Genomic DNA, 16,346 nt, shown 5'->3' with positions numbered 1-16,346 from the left:
ATAAATGCGTCTTTTACTTTAAGTTATTTTGTCATTAAAGTTTAAACGTTCACATGGATTACTTTGACATGACCGAGTCCTTTCTCCCCACGTTTTCTTTTCCCCTGATTGGCGTTAAACTCCGCTATTTATCCGCAAACAAACGCTTTTCTTTGATAGGTTTCCCACCAGCTCTTTGAAATAAAACAATTACCGCATTCATTGTGCAATAATTGTCAATCATCCACATTAAATTGATAAGCTTTAAATGGACAGAATAATAGCTTAAATTGTTTTACAATGGAACAGCTAAGCAGGATGATTTGCTATTGCTGACATGCCCGCGGCTTTACTAGCTCCAGATAATGCCATAGGTTAATGCATAAATAAGCAAATCAAATCCATGCGTTACCCCAATTCAATTCATTTAATTCCTCTTTAATAAAGAAGCGGCCCCACCCCCTGTCCTCCGCCATTTACCTCGGATTTGTGCGATGAATGCTATAAATGTAAATCAATCTAGATGAGAAAGAATCCCATTGAAAGAGCAGAGAAATTTCATCTGGGAAAAGGAGACAAATGTAGGAGGGGCCCGCTCATAAAAAGCAGCTGTTTCACAGTAATCTTTTTTCGTGCCCTGTCACTCACCTTTCCTTTTCACTATCTCCTCAGTTAAAAAAAAAAACCTCCGCTATTGTACTTAGTTGCCATATCTTCTTTCCCATTACATTGCCATAATCCATATTCGTCCAGAGAGAGAGAGAGAGAAAGAAAGAAAGAAAGAGAGAGAGAGAGAGACAGAAAGAAAGAGAGAGCACAACTTGCCCATTTTTCGGACAATCCCCTTGTAGTTGTTGGAGTGAAAAGAGGAGTGCATGGATGTCAAATTGCCCTCAAAACACCATGAAAGATTGATTTGCAGCACTTTTCAGGGCCCTGACATTACTTGGAGGGGAGCTGAATAGGAAACCTGTGAGCCGGGGATGGAATAAAGATGTCCTCTCTGCTGGAAAAGAAGGAAAACTGCCCATTTAGCCCCAGTCCATCAAGCCCGAAAAATAGGCAAGAGAGGAAAAAACACAGTGGACTGTGACTATAGAGAAGAAAAGGGCCGTATATACTCATCTAAACGTTGTCACAATACCGAGGGGGCTCCGAACATCCATGAATATTAAACCGCTTACCTCAACAAGGGCTTGAAAAAGTGAACCACGTCAAAGCAGCTTTGCATTTTTTGCATGCGAACAATGCTGTAAGAAAAAAAAAATCCACGTCGAGATTGTTTCCATTCTTGTTATTCCCGCGCTAACTCCTCACAAAAAAATTATTATTACCACCACATGAATAACAAATGCATGAGAAAAAAATGGGCGAGCAACTCCCAGACTCAATGACCCACTTGTGCACATGAAAACTCACTTTATCACTTAAACTTCCACAAAATGTTCTTTATTTTATTCTGTTTTACATTTTGAAACCTGGTTATTGTTGTATTATAATGCATACATGGTTTTTAAACTAAGTGCAATAGTTTAATTGTATGCTACAGCGTGCATCCTGTTAATTAGTTTTACTATAATCTTTACAACATTATTAAGCTTTTAAAGCACGTTAAACCTTCATAATTTCATCATATTAAATATATTTATCGACAGTTTAGCCAATCAGCATGCATTTGCAGCTTTGCACAAAATGTTGCTTTAATTTTAATTTCAGCTTTAAGTGCAAATAGTTACTAAAATAAAGTTTTGGCCACAATTGTTCCCTCTATTCTCTCTGCTGGTGTGCTTTTTGAATGTCTCCGCTGGTGTGTTGCGGTGCAGCGGGCAGGTCCTCGCGCTGAGGGGTGTGTCATTAATAAGTAATTAGACAGGGGTCACACTAGCCACTTATATAAAGAGACCCTCACAGCCAGGCAGGGCAGCTTTACGCACAGACCGTTTGGAGCAGAAGGACGCACTGAGGAGCAGCTCTGCTTCTTCTTCTTCTTCTTCTTCTTCTTCTTCTTCTTCTTCTTCTTCTTTCTTTTTTGTTGTTGTATCGCTTGAGCCACTTGCAGCCGCGCCGCTGTTGTCACTTCAGAGGGTTCTTCTTATTTTTTTTAATTTGCAACATGGGCTCCGTGCTACCCGCCGACTCTTTGGCTCTCAAGTCTGGATTTAAGTGTCCGAGCCGCTCGCTGTCGGACGTGATCACCTCGGACATCCTGCACAGCTTCTTGTACGGCAGGTGGAGGAACGTGCTGGGCGAACACCTGGCGGAGGAGCGGCAGAGCGGAAGCCCCAAGACCGCCTTCACCGCCGAGGTGCTGGCGCAGTCCTTCGTCGGAGGTAGGCTGACATGCTGCTTTATTATGGGACTGCTTTATGTCATTTCAATCCCGATTGTTTTATCATTTTTGCTGTGCAAGTTTGGAAGTTTGTATTGCAGGTGTGTAGCCTAATGTTAAGGATATATTACGCTATAATAAAATAAATGTTAAATGTTGTGGAAATAAAAAGCATTATTTTATTACAGTTTTAATGAAGCCTATAGCCTATTTATTTAAAAAATATAATGTTTTTAGTTTAGATTGTATGAGATGTCCTACAAATGTGTATCACTGAAATCCAAGAGGACTTTTTTTTATTTTTTCGCTGACATACAAATTTGGGCATTTTGTCCCACTAATATCATCTCATCTTCCTTATTTCAAGAAGACCCCACGTCCTGCGCAAGAAACCTAAAAAACCGTCTGAAACATTTATTTCACAAAGTTTCTCTCACCAACTTGTTGCAGTTTTCTACATTTTCCCTCGAACGCTGCTTTTATTTCGACCCATTTAACGCGTTAACCCTTTCAGAGCTTTGAGACCTCGCGTTTAGAGGCTTGTTAGGCGTGTAGCTGCCGCTGATTGAAAGACGCAGGGCATTAAATTCATTTGGTTAACTTTGTGCTTGACCTGGGAAAGTTTCCACTTAAACCTCGAGGAGAGAAAGGTTTCCTTTCTTTGAGACGTCCCGGGTTTTTATCCCGCATTCATCAATCTCCGGACAGTCTCTTTTCCTCTCTTGGCAGCTATGGGGCTCCGGAGCTTTTCTCTTTCTCTCCCCTTAAAAGATTTGCTGTTCCTCGCATAATGCACCGTGAAGGGTAAATCTAATGCTATTCATTGCATGTCAACCATCTAATCGCCTTTCCATTTTTTTGTTGCAGAAATTCCTGAGTCTTTTAAACAAGTCCTCGTTTCATTCAGCGCAAATTTATTGCTACAAAGTTCTTAAAAGGATAATGAATTTGGAATTAGCCGTTTCTTTTCCAGTAAACTTTAATGAATATCACATCTGAAGCATGACAAATTGCTGGACCCTGGGCAATAGAGGACCATTTAACCCCTATTCGGCCCGGCTTTTTTCGAAGCCTAAAAAAAAAAAATCTTTGATTTTGACATTAAAGAAACGCACGATTTTTTTTTTCTTTTTCCCCTTTCTGGTGCGGATAAAAATGCTTTCCGAGGGGGTTTCTCTGCACAACAAAAACGTTCAATTCAACCAGATAATCGAATTAAACGGAGGATAAGGTGTAGCTTAATATTTCGTGACTAAAATAAGATCCAGTCCATTAGCTGCTTTCAGGACTTTTCTAGCACTCCTGTTTCATGAGGCGCTTTGGCATCTACCCAGAATTTACATTAGTCTGCGCTTTATTGGAATTACATTTTTTGTGCAGTTTTACTCGTGCACATTTGTCAATGCACAGTCTTTTTTTCACACATCTACATCTTTAGCTTTCATTTAACTCACGTTTCTTATTTACATCTGTAGAGGTGCAGAAGCTGTCCAGTCTGGTGCTGCCCAGTGAAGTGATCATCGCTCAGAGCTCGATCCCCGGAGAAGGTCTGGGCATCTTCTCAAAGACCTGGATCAAAGCAGGAACTGAGATGGGCCCTTTCACAGGGAGAGTCCTGTCCCCGGAACACGTGGACCTGCTCAAGAACAACAACCTCATGTGGGAGGTGAGCTGAGACTTTAGTGTCTGATGGAGACTTCGTTCATTCAGCTTGCGGGACATGATGATTGTGACACGATGTGTGATGTAGAGTCCCTGTTTTATAACTTCCTCGCTGTTTGTGTGCGCTCAGGTGTTCAATGAAGACGGCACGGTGCGCTACTTCATCGATGCCAGCCAGGAGGACCAACGCAGCTGGATGACTTACATAAAGTGCGCCCGGAATGAACAAGAGCAGAACCTGGAGGTGGTGCAGATCGGCAGCAGCATCTTCTACAAGGCGTCGGAGGTAAGAATTAACGCTTGTTTGTTTCTCTGCAGTATCTTGTGAGAATAATACTGTAGGTCTGTAAACATTGACTGGTGCCGTCAGTGGCTTTATGGGATTTGATTGACGACCAACAATGTAAATGCCCTTTAGAACAGCGCCGTCTGCTGGCCAAAGGGATAATTGAATATGTGATTTCTGGAATTCGGAATTGTTTATGTTGCACCAGCCGCAAAGCAGCAAATCAAAGACACAAACTGATTAGCTGACGTGTGCCCTCTTTCCTCAGACGATCCCGCCAGACCAGGAGCTTCTTGTCTGGTATGGAAACACCCAGAACACGTTCCTGGGAATCCCCGGAGTTCCGGGAATAGATGAAGAACACTTGAAGAAAGCTAGGAATGGTGAGAAGCCTATACTTTTACGGATCAATATCAGGGTTGCAGCAGTTCTTTTGGGTGTTATTTCACTGTTACGTAACATGCTACGTAATTTTAAAACTATAAATCTGAGCAGCAGCACCCATCTGAGTCAAACTTAATCTCATCTCCCTCCCTTTTTGTTCCCTCTACCAGAGGACTCCCACTCCTGTGAGGGTCCTTCCTCTTGCTCCCCACCCGCCTGCACGACCACAGCCGGTCGGATGCGCTGCGTCATCTGCCACCGCGGCTTCAACTCCCGCAGTAACCTGCGCTCCCACATGCGCATCCACACCCTGGACAAGCCCTTCGTCTGCCGCTTCTGCAACCGCCGCTTCAGCCAGTCGTCCACGCTCCGAAACCACGTCCGACTGCACACCGGGGAGCGGCCCTACAAGTGTCACGTCTGTCAGAGCGCCTACTCCCAGCTGGCGGGCCTGAGGGCGCACCAGAAGAGCGCGCGGCACAAACCGGCGGCGCACGCCGCCGACGTGTCATCCAAAGTGTCCCCTCCTCCCCCACAGATGACGGCCATGCCCCACCAGCACCAGATGCCCCTGGTGCACCACATCCCCACCATGGTGCTATGATGACAGACACACGGAGGGACAGTCACGCAGAACAACGTTGCACTTTAGTTTACAGCTGTAGTGGAGAAGTAAAGGAGATCCTGATGGGACAGGCCTCCGCTAAGGAAATAAAGGAGTTGATGTGATAGCAAAGCATCTCACAGACTTGAATATGTTGCCTTATTTGTATTGCTTGTATTTTTTTGGCTATCATGCGATCAGAATTCCAGCAGAAAGATGTTTTAATGTTTGTCTTTGGAAAGCTAAAATGTGCTGAAAAACAACTCTGAAGATTTTACAAAAAAGTTGTTATTCTTGTGTAATCTTTAAACCTGTGTCATACATCACTGCAAATGTGAGAAAAAAACCCCAATATTTTAAACTGTGATTATTTTGCATCACATCCTCACCAGCTCAGGTGAAAACAGTCAGATATTTGTAGAGTAAGACACTAAGGGACATGGCCACCAGTGTACATTGTTTCAGCTGCATCCTCACTGTAAACTGAAATTGTCACTTTAATCTTGCACAGACTGTATACTATACTGTTGTGTAAATGTAAAATTGTATTGTATGCTATACTGTACATGTGAATGTAAATACATTGTGCTTTCTTCTATTCTAAATAAATATGATAAGATATAACAAATGATGGTAATTATTCTCAGAAGTCATCAATAAAACACATGCTGCTTCTTTAGGTTGCCAGCGGCATAAACACTGAGCATATACATCTTTTCCTGTTCCGCCATGTATATATTATATATTATCACACATCATATCATATCATAACATATTATAAAGTCTGGTTTACTTAACTGCACTCCTAATCAAATAAAGACATTGCTGTATTTTCTTCAGAGATGAAATACTAAGTTTTAAATAAAAATAGGAATGAGTCCACAACTTAAACATTTCTTTTATTGAGAAATAATAAGAAACAGACAGGTTCTTCAAATAATCTCAAAGTTTGTTTTTGTTTATCATACCAGTAAAGTGTCAGCTTTGAGAAGTGAAAGTTTCATTATTTATTTTGCTCTATAAATAAACCGGACTGTCCTGTTCTGTATCATGGGGCATGTTGACTTTCCCAGTAGGCGACTCATAAGTCAAGCAGGCATCACAGCTGGTGGAGGTCAAACACTGGACAGATAACCGCGCATTGGCTCAGTGCTGGAGGTGTGAATGTGCTTTTTATCTGTATGTGTTACAGCTCTTTGATAGATTGGAAATTTACAGAGTGTATCCGGCCTCTGTAAGGGATTAATCCCACTGTTGGCTTGTTTATTTTCTCAGAGACTCAATTTGAATCTTTTGTTTTGCTTTTCTGAAATGTATAGTCTATTCATTTGAGTTTTCATAATGTCAGTATTCTTGTTATGTGATGTGAGTGGGTGTATTTTTTGATGAATTGCCAGATGTACGAAAGACAATTTTCCACCTTTGTGGACAATAAAGTTGTCTTCATCAAAACCTTTTAATGCATATTTAAGCAGCAATTAATAGTATTTTTTTATCAAAGATGTGGAATTTTTGAAAATGTGTTTTAATCTTATACACTTAATGTCCACTAAATTGTAAGTGGGTGATAAATAAATCCGTTTTCTGTCTTGCTTTAATCTGCAGGTAATTGCAGTTCTTTTTTCTTCCACATGATGGCGCCAAATACCCAGAAGAGAAAGAGAATCTCAGAAGAGAAAAGTGGGCCTCTCCTGGTGAAACAGGGGAAGGACACTGAAATGACAGATAATTACATGATCTTAATAGCCATGTATTGAATTTATTGGATTAACTTGCTGTGCTGACCACATTGCACTTACACCATATACATGATTGGTACACAGGCGATGTAAGCCACTTCTGAGCCACTGCTGCACTTGTCTGCTGTCAGACATTGTCCAACTTCCAAACAAGGAGTTTTTAGACACGTCATCATTATAACAAGTACAGAGCAACATACTGCAAGTTAATGAACTTCAGAAATAAATAAGGTGGAGGGGAGATGTGGGCATCTCTTCTGTCCAGAGGAATTAGGGAGGATTTTGACTGGATGTTGTTTCATCTCTAGAGACTGTCCACACTTCCTGCCCTGCACCGTGACGAAAAAAAGACAGTTTAGCCAACAGATCTACACAGATCATCGTTTCAAAATGGTTCCATTTCACCCAACAGGGAGCACCTTTACTCTGGTATTGTCATCCTCTAGCTGTCCTGTCCTTTGAGGAGCCACAGCAAGAAGCTATCCACACGGCGACATTGCGCAGAGCTAAAGGAAGGAAGAAACAGACTATATTATTTCTATTTTCTGTTTGTAGTATCAGCATCACTGCTGTTGGGATAATGTTGTGGCAGGTAACCTGATCCCACCCCTATCAGGTTTAACCAGCTCCATTTTGCACTTAATCCTACTTTTCATTTCAATATTACAAGTCAATAGTTTGATTTAAATGTGTTTCTCACCACAGTGAAAATAATAAGGCTGTTTATCGGGTAAAGATGTCATTCATAATAATAACATCTAGTTAATAAAAACCTTTTTGCTACACAAATTGCCTGTAAAAGAAACTTGCTAAAATTGTATGAGAAGGTTTGAATACATACCAGAGAATATTAGTCACAGCATAGATCCAATATAATGTCTTCTTTATGAGTTAGTAATCTGTTCCCATGTGATCCAATGAGTGTTTCTTCTGTTACAAAGACTCTACTCACTGACTGATGTCAGCAAACTGAGGGCCACCACACAGATACAGGAAGTATAGTATTACTGGTATGTGTTTTCCTCAATGTTTCCTTTGCATGTTTACTTCAAAGACACAAAAACGGTGAGCAAAGACATATTGCCACTGACAGTAACTAAGATAATACCTGTGTACACATTTATGACTCATCTTTTCATACAATCTGTACACATAAATAAAAATAACTATACTTTCATCATGAACATTTAGTTGCAATAACAACTCCAATCAAGGTGCAAAATATATTTCATGATCATAATCAAGAGGAACATGCATCTCAAACACGGAATAGATTGAGTTGGTCTCGGTCGATCGATGATGTTGTGATCCGTTAGTACAGTCTTGACGACTCACCGCTGCTGCAGGATTGTTATGTTTTTCTGTGGCTAGCCTGCAGCGCTAGCTAGCCGTTTGGTTTTCTCTCCAACATACTTTGATCCAGCAGGTGGGTCACAGTTTATGTCAACACGTGTTAACTGAGCAAAGCAGATTAACACCTACAACGAAAGCACTAGTTTATAAAAGTAACCTCTTGTTGTCAGAAGTAAACGTCGTAGCTAAAAGTTGAAAGCAAACGTCAGCTAACCGCTAGCTGTGTCGTTAACAAGTTAGCTAGCTTAACGTTAGCTTGATGGACATTTCTGCTAGCATAACTTGAAATTAAGCTCTTAACTGATTTTGCTTTAAAAACACAAAGAAACGTACGCTAGCCGTCAGATCACGAGCTATGTCACAGGTGATCAGGAAGGCTGGACAGTCTGCTTTCAGTGTAAACACAGGGACTTGTTGTGAGTTTTAACTGTTTATGCACAGCGACACAAATGTCCATGTTAGGTCATCTTCACTCGACGGATTGGTTCTTCAGAGAAGAGCTGCATCAGCTTATTGAGCTAAACGAGGGTACTGATTCTTTATTCATAAAGTGTAGTTTGCATTAATTTAACCAATGTTATGCGCTGTTTTAGCTTGTAATTGAGGAAACGCCACGTTAACGTGGCTCTATTCCACCAGCAACTGTGATTTTGTACATATACCACAAACCCCTCCTTTAAATTGCCCTTTCCTTATGAAGAGCCATTAAGCTCAGTGGCTGAGGAGCCATTATGGAGTGCGTGTCAAACATAAAGATGAAAGCTTTATTGAGCTGCTCTGACAGCCTGTACGAGTGAACACAGCTCAGTGATGTCTATGCATTGAAACACACACCAGTGTCAGGCTCAAATTCCCTTAAAAGGTGTGACCTCAAGTTATTTATGGACGCAGAGGCCAACATAATAATAATAATTGTAGTGTTTAGTCTTCTAAATTAGAATGTATATTATTAGTTAGAATGTGTTATATTTCTATGAACATAGAAAAACAACTTACCGATTAATTAAGACAATTGCAAGCCTAGTATGTACCACTTTTAAAACTTATCTATGTAATATTTTTGATAAGAGTAAAAATTATCATCAATTTCAGCTTTTATCAAATTTATTTCAATCTATGTTTTTTAAATCAATAATCAGAGTCAAATATTAAATGCCTCTAATCAGATTTGAGTTCAGGTCATGGCTACAGTTAAAACAAATGTTAATAATGTGATGATAAAAATAGTCATACATAATGTCTTTCATGCATTGGTGAAAATGTCTTAAGGCCTTCTTAAATGCTGGCATATCAAGATCAAGACATAGCAAGATGGAAGAAGATGATTTTAACATCGGTAAAGCTACTTAAGGAGAAACTGCATGTTTGTGGGTTGAAGTTGCTTTTACATGACGTCACCTCCGTGTACTTGTGGTGTGTGTGTTGTACACAGGATGTTAGGATGGAGTTTGGCCCAGCTCTGCCGGACAGCCTGGTGTTGGAGATCTTCCTGCATCTGCCCCATGATGCTGTGCTCAGAGCGGGTCTGACCTGCAGACAGTGGCTGGCTGTCTCCAGAGATGAGTTCCTTTGGAGGGAGCTGTTCTACAGCTACTACCGCATCCCACGCTCTGTACCCCGACACCCAGGTAAACCATCTTTTGTTTCACAGAAGATTAAAAACAGCTTTGAGTGTATATATTGAGAGGTCAGTTGCAGGTTTAAATAACCTGATTTTTCTTTTGTGCAGCGGCGGTGTCATGGTACAGGGAGTTCAGGCGCCTGTTTGACTGTATCCCCTGTGTGGAGGTTCAGACGCTGAGAGAGCACACTGACCAGGTCCTCCACCTGGCTTTCTCTCACAGTGGTCACCGCTTCTCCTCCTGCTCCAAAGACTGCACCGTTAAGGTCGGGATTAACAGATTATTGCGGTTACTTTTTTTCTTACTTTCTGTCAGCGTGAAAAGTGATTGTGTTTAGCGTTTTAGTTACGTACTCTTTGTCATTTGAACACTGATAAATGATTAACTCACTTTGCTGAAAATTGTTGTTGCGATTGCTGCTTGTTGAGAAACTTTAGTAAGGTATCATTTTCACAGCAGTTTTATGATTATCACTGTTCCAAACCTGTGCTCTGGCTTCCTGTGTCGCAGCTGTGGGACACGGAGCGGCTAGACGGTAATATCTCGATGGTGCACAGCTCCAGCATGCGGCAGTTTAACTGGGGCTACACCCAGTTCTCCCAGTTCAACGCTGACGACACCCTGCTGCTTGTGTCTGGTGTCTACATGGGCCCACACCACTCCTCGTCTGGGGAAATCGCTGTTATCAGTCTGGGTAGGAACCAAGAAAAAAAAAAAAAAACAGTCATCATGTGTAGTTTCTTGTCGATGTTTCTCAAAGTTATTTGTAGTTTTCACATGCATACATATCTTTCCTTAAATAAGAGTGAGTGTGTGTTTCAAACTCTTCCATCCCCCCCTTTCTTAACACTGCAGATAATTACACACTGTTGTCTCGTGTGAGGAACAAGCCGTACGATGTGTTTGGCTGCTGGCTGAATGAGACCCACCTGATCTCTGGGAACCTGCATTGGATCGGCGACATGACGTCCTGCTCTGTGCTCTGGCTCAACAAAGCCTTCCAGGTGAGACCCAGCGCAGCAGCTGAAGCCTCTTTGGTCACGTCGGTTAAAAATTGTCAACACTCAATGTCTCTCCTCTTCTTCCCCCTCTTCTTTTCTCCGACAGGATGTTGAATCGGAGAACATCAACGTAGTCAAGCGCCTTTTCAAGATCCAGAACATCAACGCCAGCACCATCCGCACGGTGATGGTGGCCCACTGCCGCCGTCACAACAACCCGGATTTGCTGCTGGACTACGAGGCCCAGTCCCAGGCCCGAAGGCAGAAAGGGCAGCAGCAGCAGCAGCACCAGCCCCTCCTCTTTGATCTGGGAACCTCCGGCAGTGAGGAAGAAGACGAGGAGGTGGTGGGGGGCAAGGAAGCGAGGCTTCCCACTGCTCGCTTTCCTCAGCCCTCCATCTCCGGCCTGGAGCACGTTATACAGGTGAGTTGGATGTAAAACTCAAGGCCTTTCGATGCTTTTTATAATTAATACTGTTCTTCATTCAGCCTCTTTTTTGTGCTTCTCTCCCTTCCTGTTAGAGTTGTAAAAATGTAGGGCACACGGAGTTGGCGATTGAGACCCACGTGGCTAAGGTGATGGGCAGAGCCCACACAAAGGCCCCTGACTCCAGCCTCATTGGGCCCTCTGAGACTGGAGACGAAGAGGACAAAACTTACCTAATCTTCACCACCGGCAGCCTTACGTACTCCCCTCACCAGATAGGTAAGATCGCTTCCAAGCTGCGGCATCAAAGCTAAAATATGCAGATATAATGCTCAAAATGACACAATGCTGTCAGACGTCTCATGCGGTCGTCTTTGTCCCTTTCTAGGTATTAAGCGGATCAAGCCTGACCAGATGACCACTTGTGGTCCTGTACTCGGGGAAGAGCGGAGTTCATATGAGTTTTTTGATTCCCTAGACCATGTTATTGATATCCATGGACACATCATTGGGATGGGCCTTTCTCCAGACCACAGGTAATTCAAAATATGTATAGATTCAGTTTTCTTTCATGTGGGCTCATATTAATGAACTGGAATAGCGGCTGCGCCATCAGTGGCCGAATGCCGTTTTGCAGAATGGGAGCAAATATGGCAAAATGTCATGTAATGTCGACCCAGAAGATGGAGGCTATTTTATTTATGTCTGTGGTCTTTGAGGAGATGTTCAGCCTTCACATATGGATCCAATGTTTATGTTATGTTTTCACTGTTTTTTCAGAACCTTTTAAAAGTCTTAAAAACAGCATTAAATCAACTTTTCAGATTACGTATGCCATTGACTCATAACTTTTCCTTCATCAGGTACCTTTATGTGAATAGCCGGGCTTGGCCAGCCGGGTGTGTGATCTCTGACCCCATGTCTCCTCCTCCCATTGCCGAGGAGATCGACCTGCACGTCATCGATCTGAAGAGTATGAGGGAGGAGAGAAGGTGCCTTCGCGCTCACCGAGCCTTCACGCCTAACGACGAGTGCTTCTTCATCTTCCTCGACGTCAGCAGAGACTTTGTCGCCAGGTGGGTGACCAAAGACCGTCTGATTTTTTTGGAGAATAGATGCAGCTTTCACATATGCAGCCCTCGCTATTAATTAAAGCATCTATCTATCTATCTATTAATAACAGACTGAAGCAAATGCTTTGACCGTAATGTTCACATAATTACATCATGAAGACCTCGCTGACTTCCGTCTCTAATCTCCTACCTGTAGCGGAGCAGAGGACAAGCATGGCTACATCTGGGACCGTCACAACAACATCTGTCTGGCACGTCTGGCACATGACGACGTGGTGAACTCGGTAGCGTTCAGCCCCGCTGACCAGGAGCTGCTGCTGTCTGCCAGCGACGACTCGACCATTAAGGTGTGGCGTTCACCGCGCATGGTCCGCCTGGTGCAGGCCCCCAGCCGGCTGCTGAGGCCCCGCAGCCTTCTGCCGTCCTGGCTGAACCGTAACAGGAACTCCACGTCTGCCAGCAGTGTGAATGGAAAACCATGAGTCAGGTTGGGAAAACAGTTGAAGTGGGACGGAGTGGCGGGGGGGGGAGGTAGTGTGATCTTTTTCCTCTGTGGTGTGAATATATATACATACACTCCATGTATATGTACAGTGTGGTTAAAGTCAGTGGTTTTGCTTGAGCTCACGGTGTTGTGACACACAGCAGAGCTAAGTGTCTTCAGCTAACAGGAGACTCAGGGTTTAAGACACAAGAGAGAGCTGTTGCACCAGCAAAGGAGAGAAATCCCCACAGTCTCTGTTGTGCTGTTGACAGGAGTGATATGACATGTTCTCACAGGTAGAGATAGTGTAGAGCTGACACCTAAATGCACAGGGCGGACGCCCAAAACGTGTTACCCAAGAGATGGTGTTTGTCTGTTTTTTATCTGTAACCATTGCGTACGAGCAGGTCCGGACTCCTGCACTTGAGGTGTAAATGTATGTGAAGTCCTGCAGAGATGAAACCTAATGATCGCAGTCGTCATGTGCTGTAACTGAGAATTACTGCTGAAATGTATTCTCTTATTAATGGATATGTCCAGTGGAGTATAAACACCCTAGAACAAATTTTTCCAGATAATTATAAAACTATTTAAAACCTAAAGGGAAGACAACATTCAGCTGCTTTTACCGCAGTCAGCCTTGGTTTTTTAATCACATCCCATTGTTTGTGTCCCATAAATGATCGATCACTCTATTCAAAGTAGAATTCTTGAGTAACTTAATCTAGAAGAGTGGACGAAGAACAGTTAGCGTGAAGCTTGACTGTGAACAAAAGATGTTGTTTGTGTAGCTTGTTGTTATTTGGACAGATATTATGTAGAAATGTATTTATACACCTTTATTCGTTTGTAGCACAAAAGTGCACCCTTTCATTTTGTCAAAAGTCTCTCTAAAGCGACGGATGAATCTCAGAAATTGATGTCTCCTGGCTGTTTTTTATTAAAAAAAAATATTTTCTTTCCTCATCATTACACATGGATAACCTAGGGCCCTTTTGAGCACAAGTGTAACTATATTAAAGCTGCAATTATGTTGGAAGAACAGATTATACACTGAGAACAATAAAGAAAAACACTCATTTCCTAGATTTTTCAAGTCACAGAATTGTCACCTCATTAAATCATGATGAATGTGTGTAGTACACCTTAAAGGACAACCAATGATGCACAAATATATAAAGTGCTCGTACAGATCAATATCACCAAGTAGGACAGGGACATAGAGATGAGTAGGAAAAGAAGAGCAAACCTCTTGCCCACTCAAAACATCAAAACATCAGTTTTTTGTTTGGGATTTAACAATCTTTAAATGTTTGCGTGTACACTCGGGTTACCGCTTCTCTTCCCAGCATACCTTTGTCCTCTTCTATCGCTGAAGGAACGGTATCAAACAAAAGCAAAACAAAAAAGCATGCACAGAAGATGAACCGTGACACTTGTTTTTAAGTTGCAGTTTAACCGGCACAAGGTTCAGGTACTTCTGTAGATATTTGGAGATTCCCTGCTGTAGGAGGTTGTGACTGATTATAAAAAAACTAAAACGTTAATCATGATTATAGGTCGCATTTGGTTTCATTTTTTTTTTTGGAGAAACTTATTCACTTCATCAGTTGATTCTTACCAACAATTGAACAATATTTTCCATGTTTGAAATGTGTGTAATAAGTCATGAACTTTATCTTTGGTTCCCTTTGAAAACTGTAGCATCATTTTGTTAATTGTGTTTTCCTGTCGTCTAAAGTCATTTTCAAACTCCCTGAGATAATAAAAAGCATGCCCTGAAATGCTAGACGTCTGCAAACGTGTCAGATTATTTTTTTCTTCTAAAAAAGATTCTTGGACCATTTTTTTCTGACTTCTTTGACATACTATACAATTACTTTTTTCTGACTTTTGACTCATGATAATATGACTTTTTACAGATTTTTTCCACATATCATACTATGACTTATTTCAACATACTAAACTATGTGTTCAGCCTGTCATAGTCAATTTACACAGAAACATTAAGGATTAAAGATGGAACAAAAACAACTCATGAAATCAGAGGAACTTTTTTTTGACATACTATACTATGACTTTTTTATGACTTTTTAAACATTCTATACTATGACATTTTTATGACTTTTTTCATCGTACTATACTATGACTTTTTTGTGACTTTTGACTTATTGTACTATGACTTCATTGATTCTTTCAACATATCATATGACTTCTTTCAACAATCTAAACTATGCCTCTTTTTTGACATTCTATAATATGACTTTTTATGACTTTCCTTTAGATACTATACTGTTTTTTAATAACATTTTACAACATACTATACAGTGAGTTTTCATGACTTTTTTCGATTTACTAAACTATGACATTTTTATGACTTTTGTTAACATAGTATTTTGACAGCCCCTCCTCTCCATCAGGGGTCTATGTCCTGTTTGCCGGCTCTTCTTTGTTTTGCAGGATGTTGATCATCAGCTGATGAGTCCCACTTGAGCCTGGTGTTGTTCCAGGTTTAAAAGCTTAGCACATAAACATGGACCCTCTCTTCCTTTTCTGACACAACTGCTGTTCTGTTTCGTTTGCTCCAGACATTTTCACACATCCACACATGCTGACAATGGGATACTTCAAATACATGTGTTATCACTGTTGCACTTGTCTAGTCTCCCATTTGTGTATCACCCTTTAAGCATTACACCATACTACGACTTTTTTTAACATGCTATACTATGACTTTTTTGACATAAGATACTATGACTTTTTTAACATGCTATACTATGACTTTTTTGACATAAGATACTATGACTTTTTTAACATGCTATACTATGACTTTTTTGACATAAGATACTATGACTTTTTTAACATGCTATACTATGGCTTTTTATGACTTTTTTCGACATACTATGCTCTGACGTTTTTGTGACTTTACTTATTATACTATGACTTTTTATGACTTTTATCAACACATTATATATGATCTTTTTCGACATTCTCTACAATTACTTTTTTTGTGACTTTAGACTTTATACTATAACTTTTTATTGATTTTGTAATATATCATACAATGACTTCTTTCTACATTCTAAACTATGCCTCATTTTCGACATTCTTTAATATGACTTTTCTATAAGATACTGACTTTTGATAACTTTTGATACTTATTTTTGTCTTGTAAGGCAAGAGTCTGGAAGACGGTCAAATCAGACAGTAAAAACCTTAAATGAAAACTCAAGGCTTAAGACCTTTGGGGGGACATTGGGAGTGGGCCTCTACCTTTTTTGTTATACTAGTGAACTGTCCCTTTACTAACATTTAACACAGGAAACGAGGTCTTGTATTAAAGTCAATGACTTTGAATTTATCATTGGCACTAGTTGGGTGTGGATGTTTGACTTGAAGTCAA

The 16,346-nt window shown here is 41.1% G+C and overlaps 2 protein-coding genes and 1 long non-coding RNA gene across 4 annotated transcripts; 2 read left to right on the top strand and 1 right to left on the bottom strand.

Moving 5' to 3' along the window:
• The first annotated feature begins 1,775 nt into the window (after positions 1–1,775).
• Positions 1,776–5,730, top strand: LOC137868663 (PR domain zinc finger protein 12-like). Its single transcript, XM_068705548.1, has 5 exons — positions 1,776–2,309; positions 3,784–3,974; positions 4,101–4,256; positions 4,525–4,639; positions 4,811–5,730. The coding sequence occupies exons 1-5, from the start codon at positions 2,093–2,095 to the stop codon at positions 5,242–5,244; spliced, it is 1,113 nt and encodes a 370-aa protein (XP_068561649.1). The 5' UTR covers positions 1,776–2,092; the 3' UTR covers positions 5,245–5,730.
• Positions 5,731–6,963: 1,233 nt separating this feature from the next.
• Positions 6,964–8,407, bottom strand: LOC137869103 (uncharacterized). 2 transcript variants are annotated; one of them, XR_011102263.1, is made up of 4 exons: positions 8,319–8,407; positions 7,825–7,952; positions 7,403–7,489; positions 6,964–7,312 (listed from the first exon to the last, which is right to left on the bottom strand). It is a non-coding gene; the product is annotated as an uncharacterized lncRNA (long non-coding RNA). The 2 variants fall into 2 exon arrangements; XR_011102262.1 differs by lacking the exon at positions 8,319–8,407 and having other exon boundaries at positions 7,825–8,056.
• Positions 8,326–14,738, top strand: fbxw5 (F-box and WD repeat domain containing 5). Its single transcript, XM_068706249.1, has 10 exons — positions 8,326–8,409; positions 9,769–9,964; positions 10,066–10,223; positions 10,469–10,652; positions 10,814–10,962; positions 11,066–11,383; positions 11,482–11,665; positions 11,775–11,922; positions 12,250–12,462; positions 12,656–14,738. Exons 2-10 carry the CDS (start codon positions 9,778–9,780, stop codon positions 12,939–12,941), a joined length of 1,827 nt encoding a protein of 608 aa, XP_068562350.1. The 5' UTR covers positions 8,326–8,409; positions 9,769–9,777; the 3' UTR covers positions 12,942–14,738.
• The last annotated feature ends 1,608 nt before the right edge of the window (positions 14,739–16,346 follow it).

This window comes from Cebidichthys violaceus, unplaced genomic scaffold, assembly GCF_023349555.1.
Source record: "Cebidichthys violaceus isolate CVI_PGR_0920_01 unplaced genomic scaffold, fCebVio1.0.p SCAF_12, whole genome shotgun sequence".
Taxonomy (NCBI): Eukaryota; Metazoa; Chordata; class Actinopteri; order Perciformes; family Stichaeidae; genus Cebidichthys; species Cebidichthys violaceus.
Note: the sequence above shows the minus strand (reverse complement) of the source record. Positions and strands in the feature narration are given on the sequence as shown.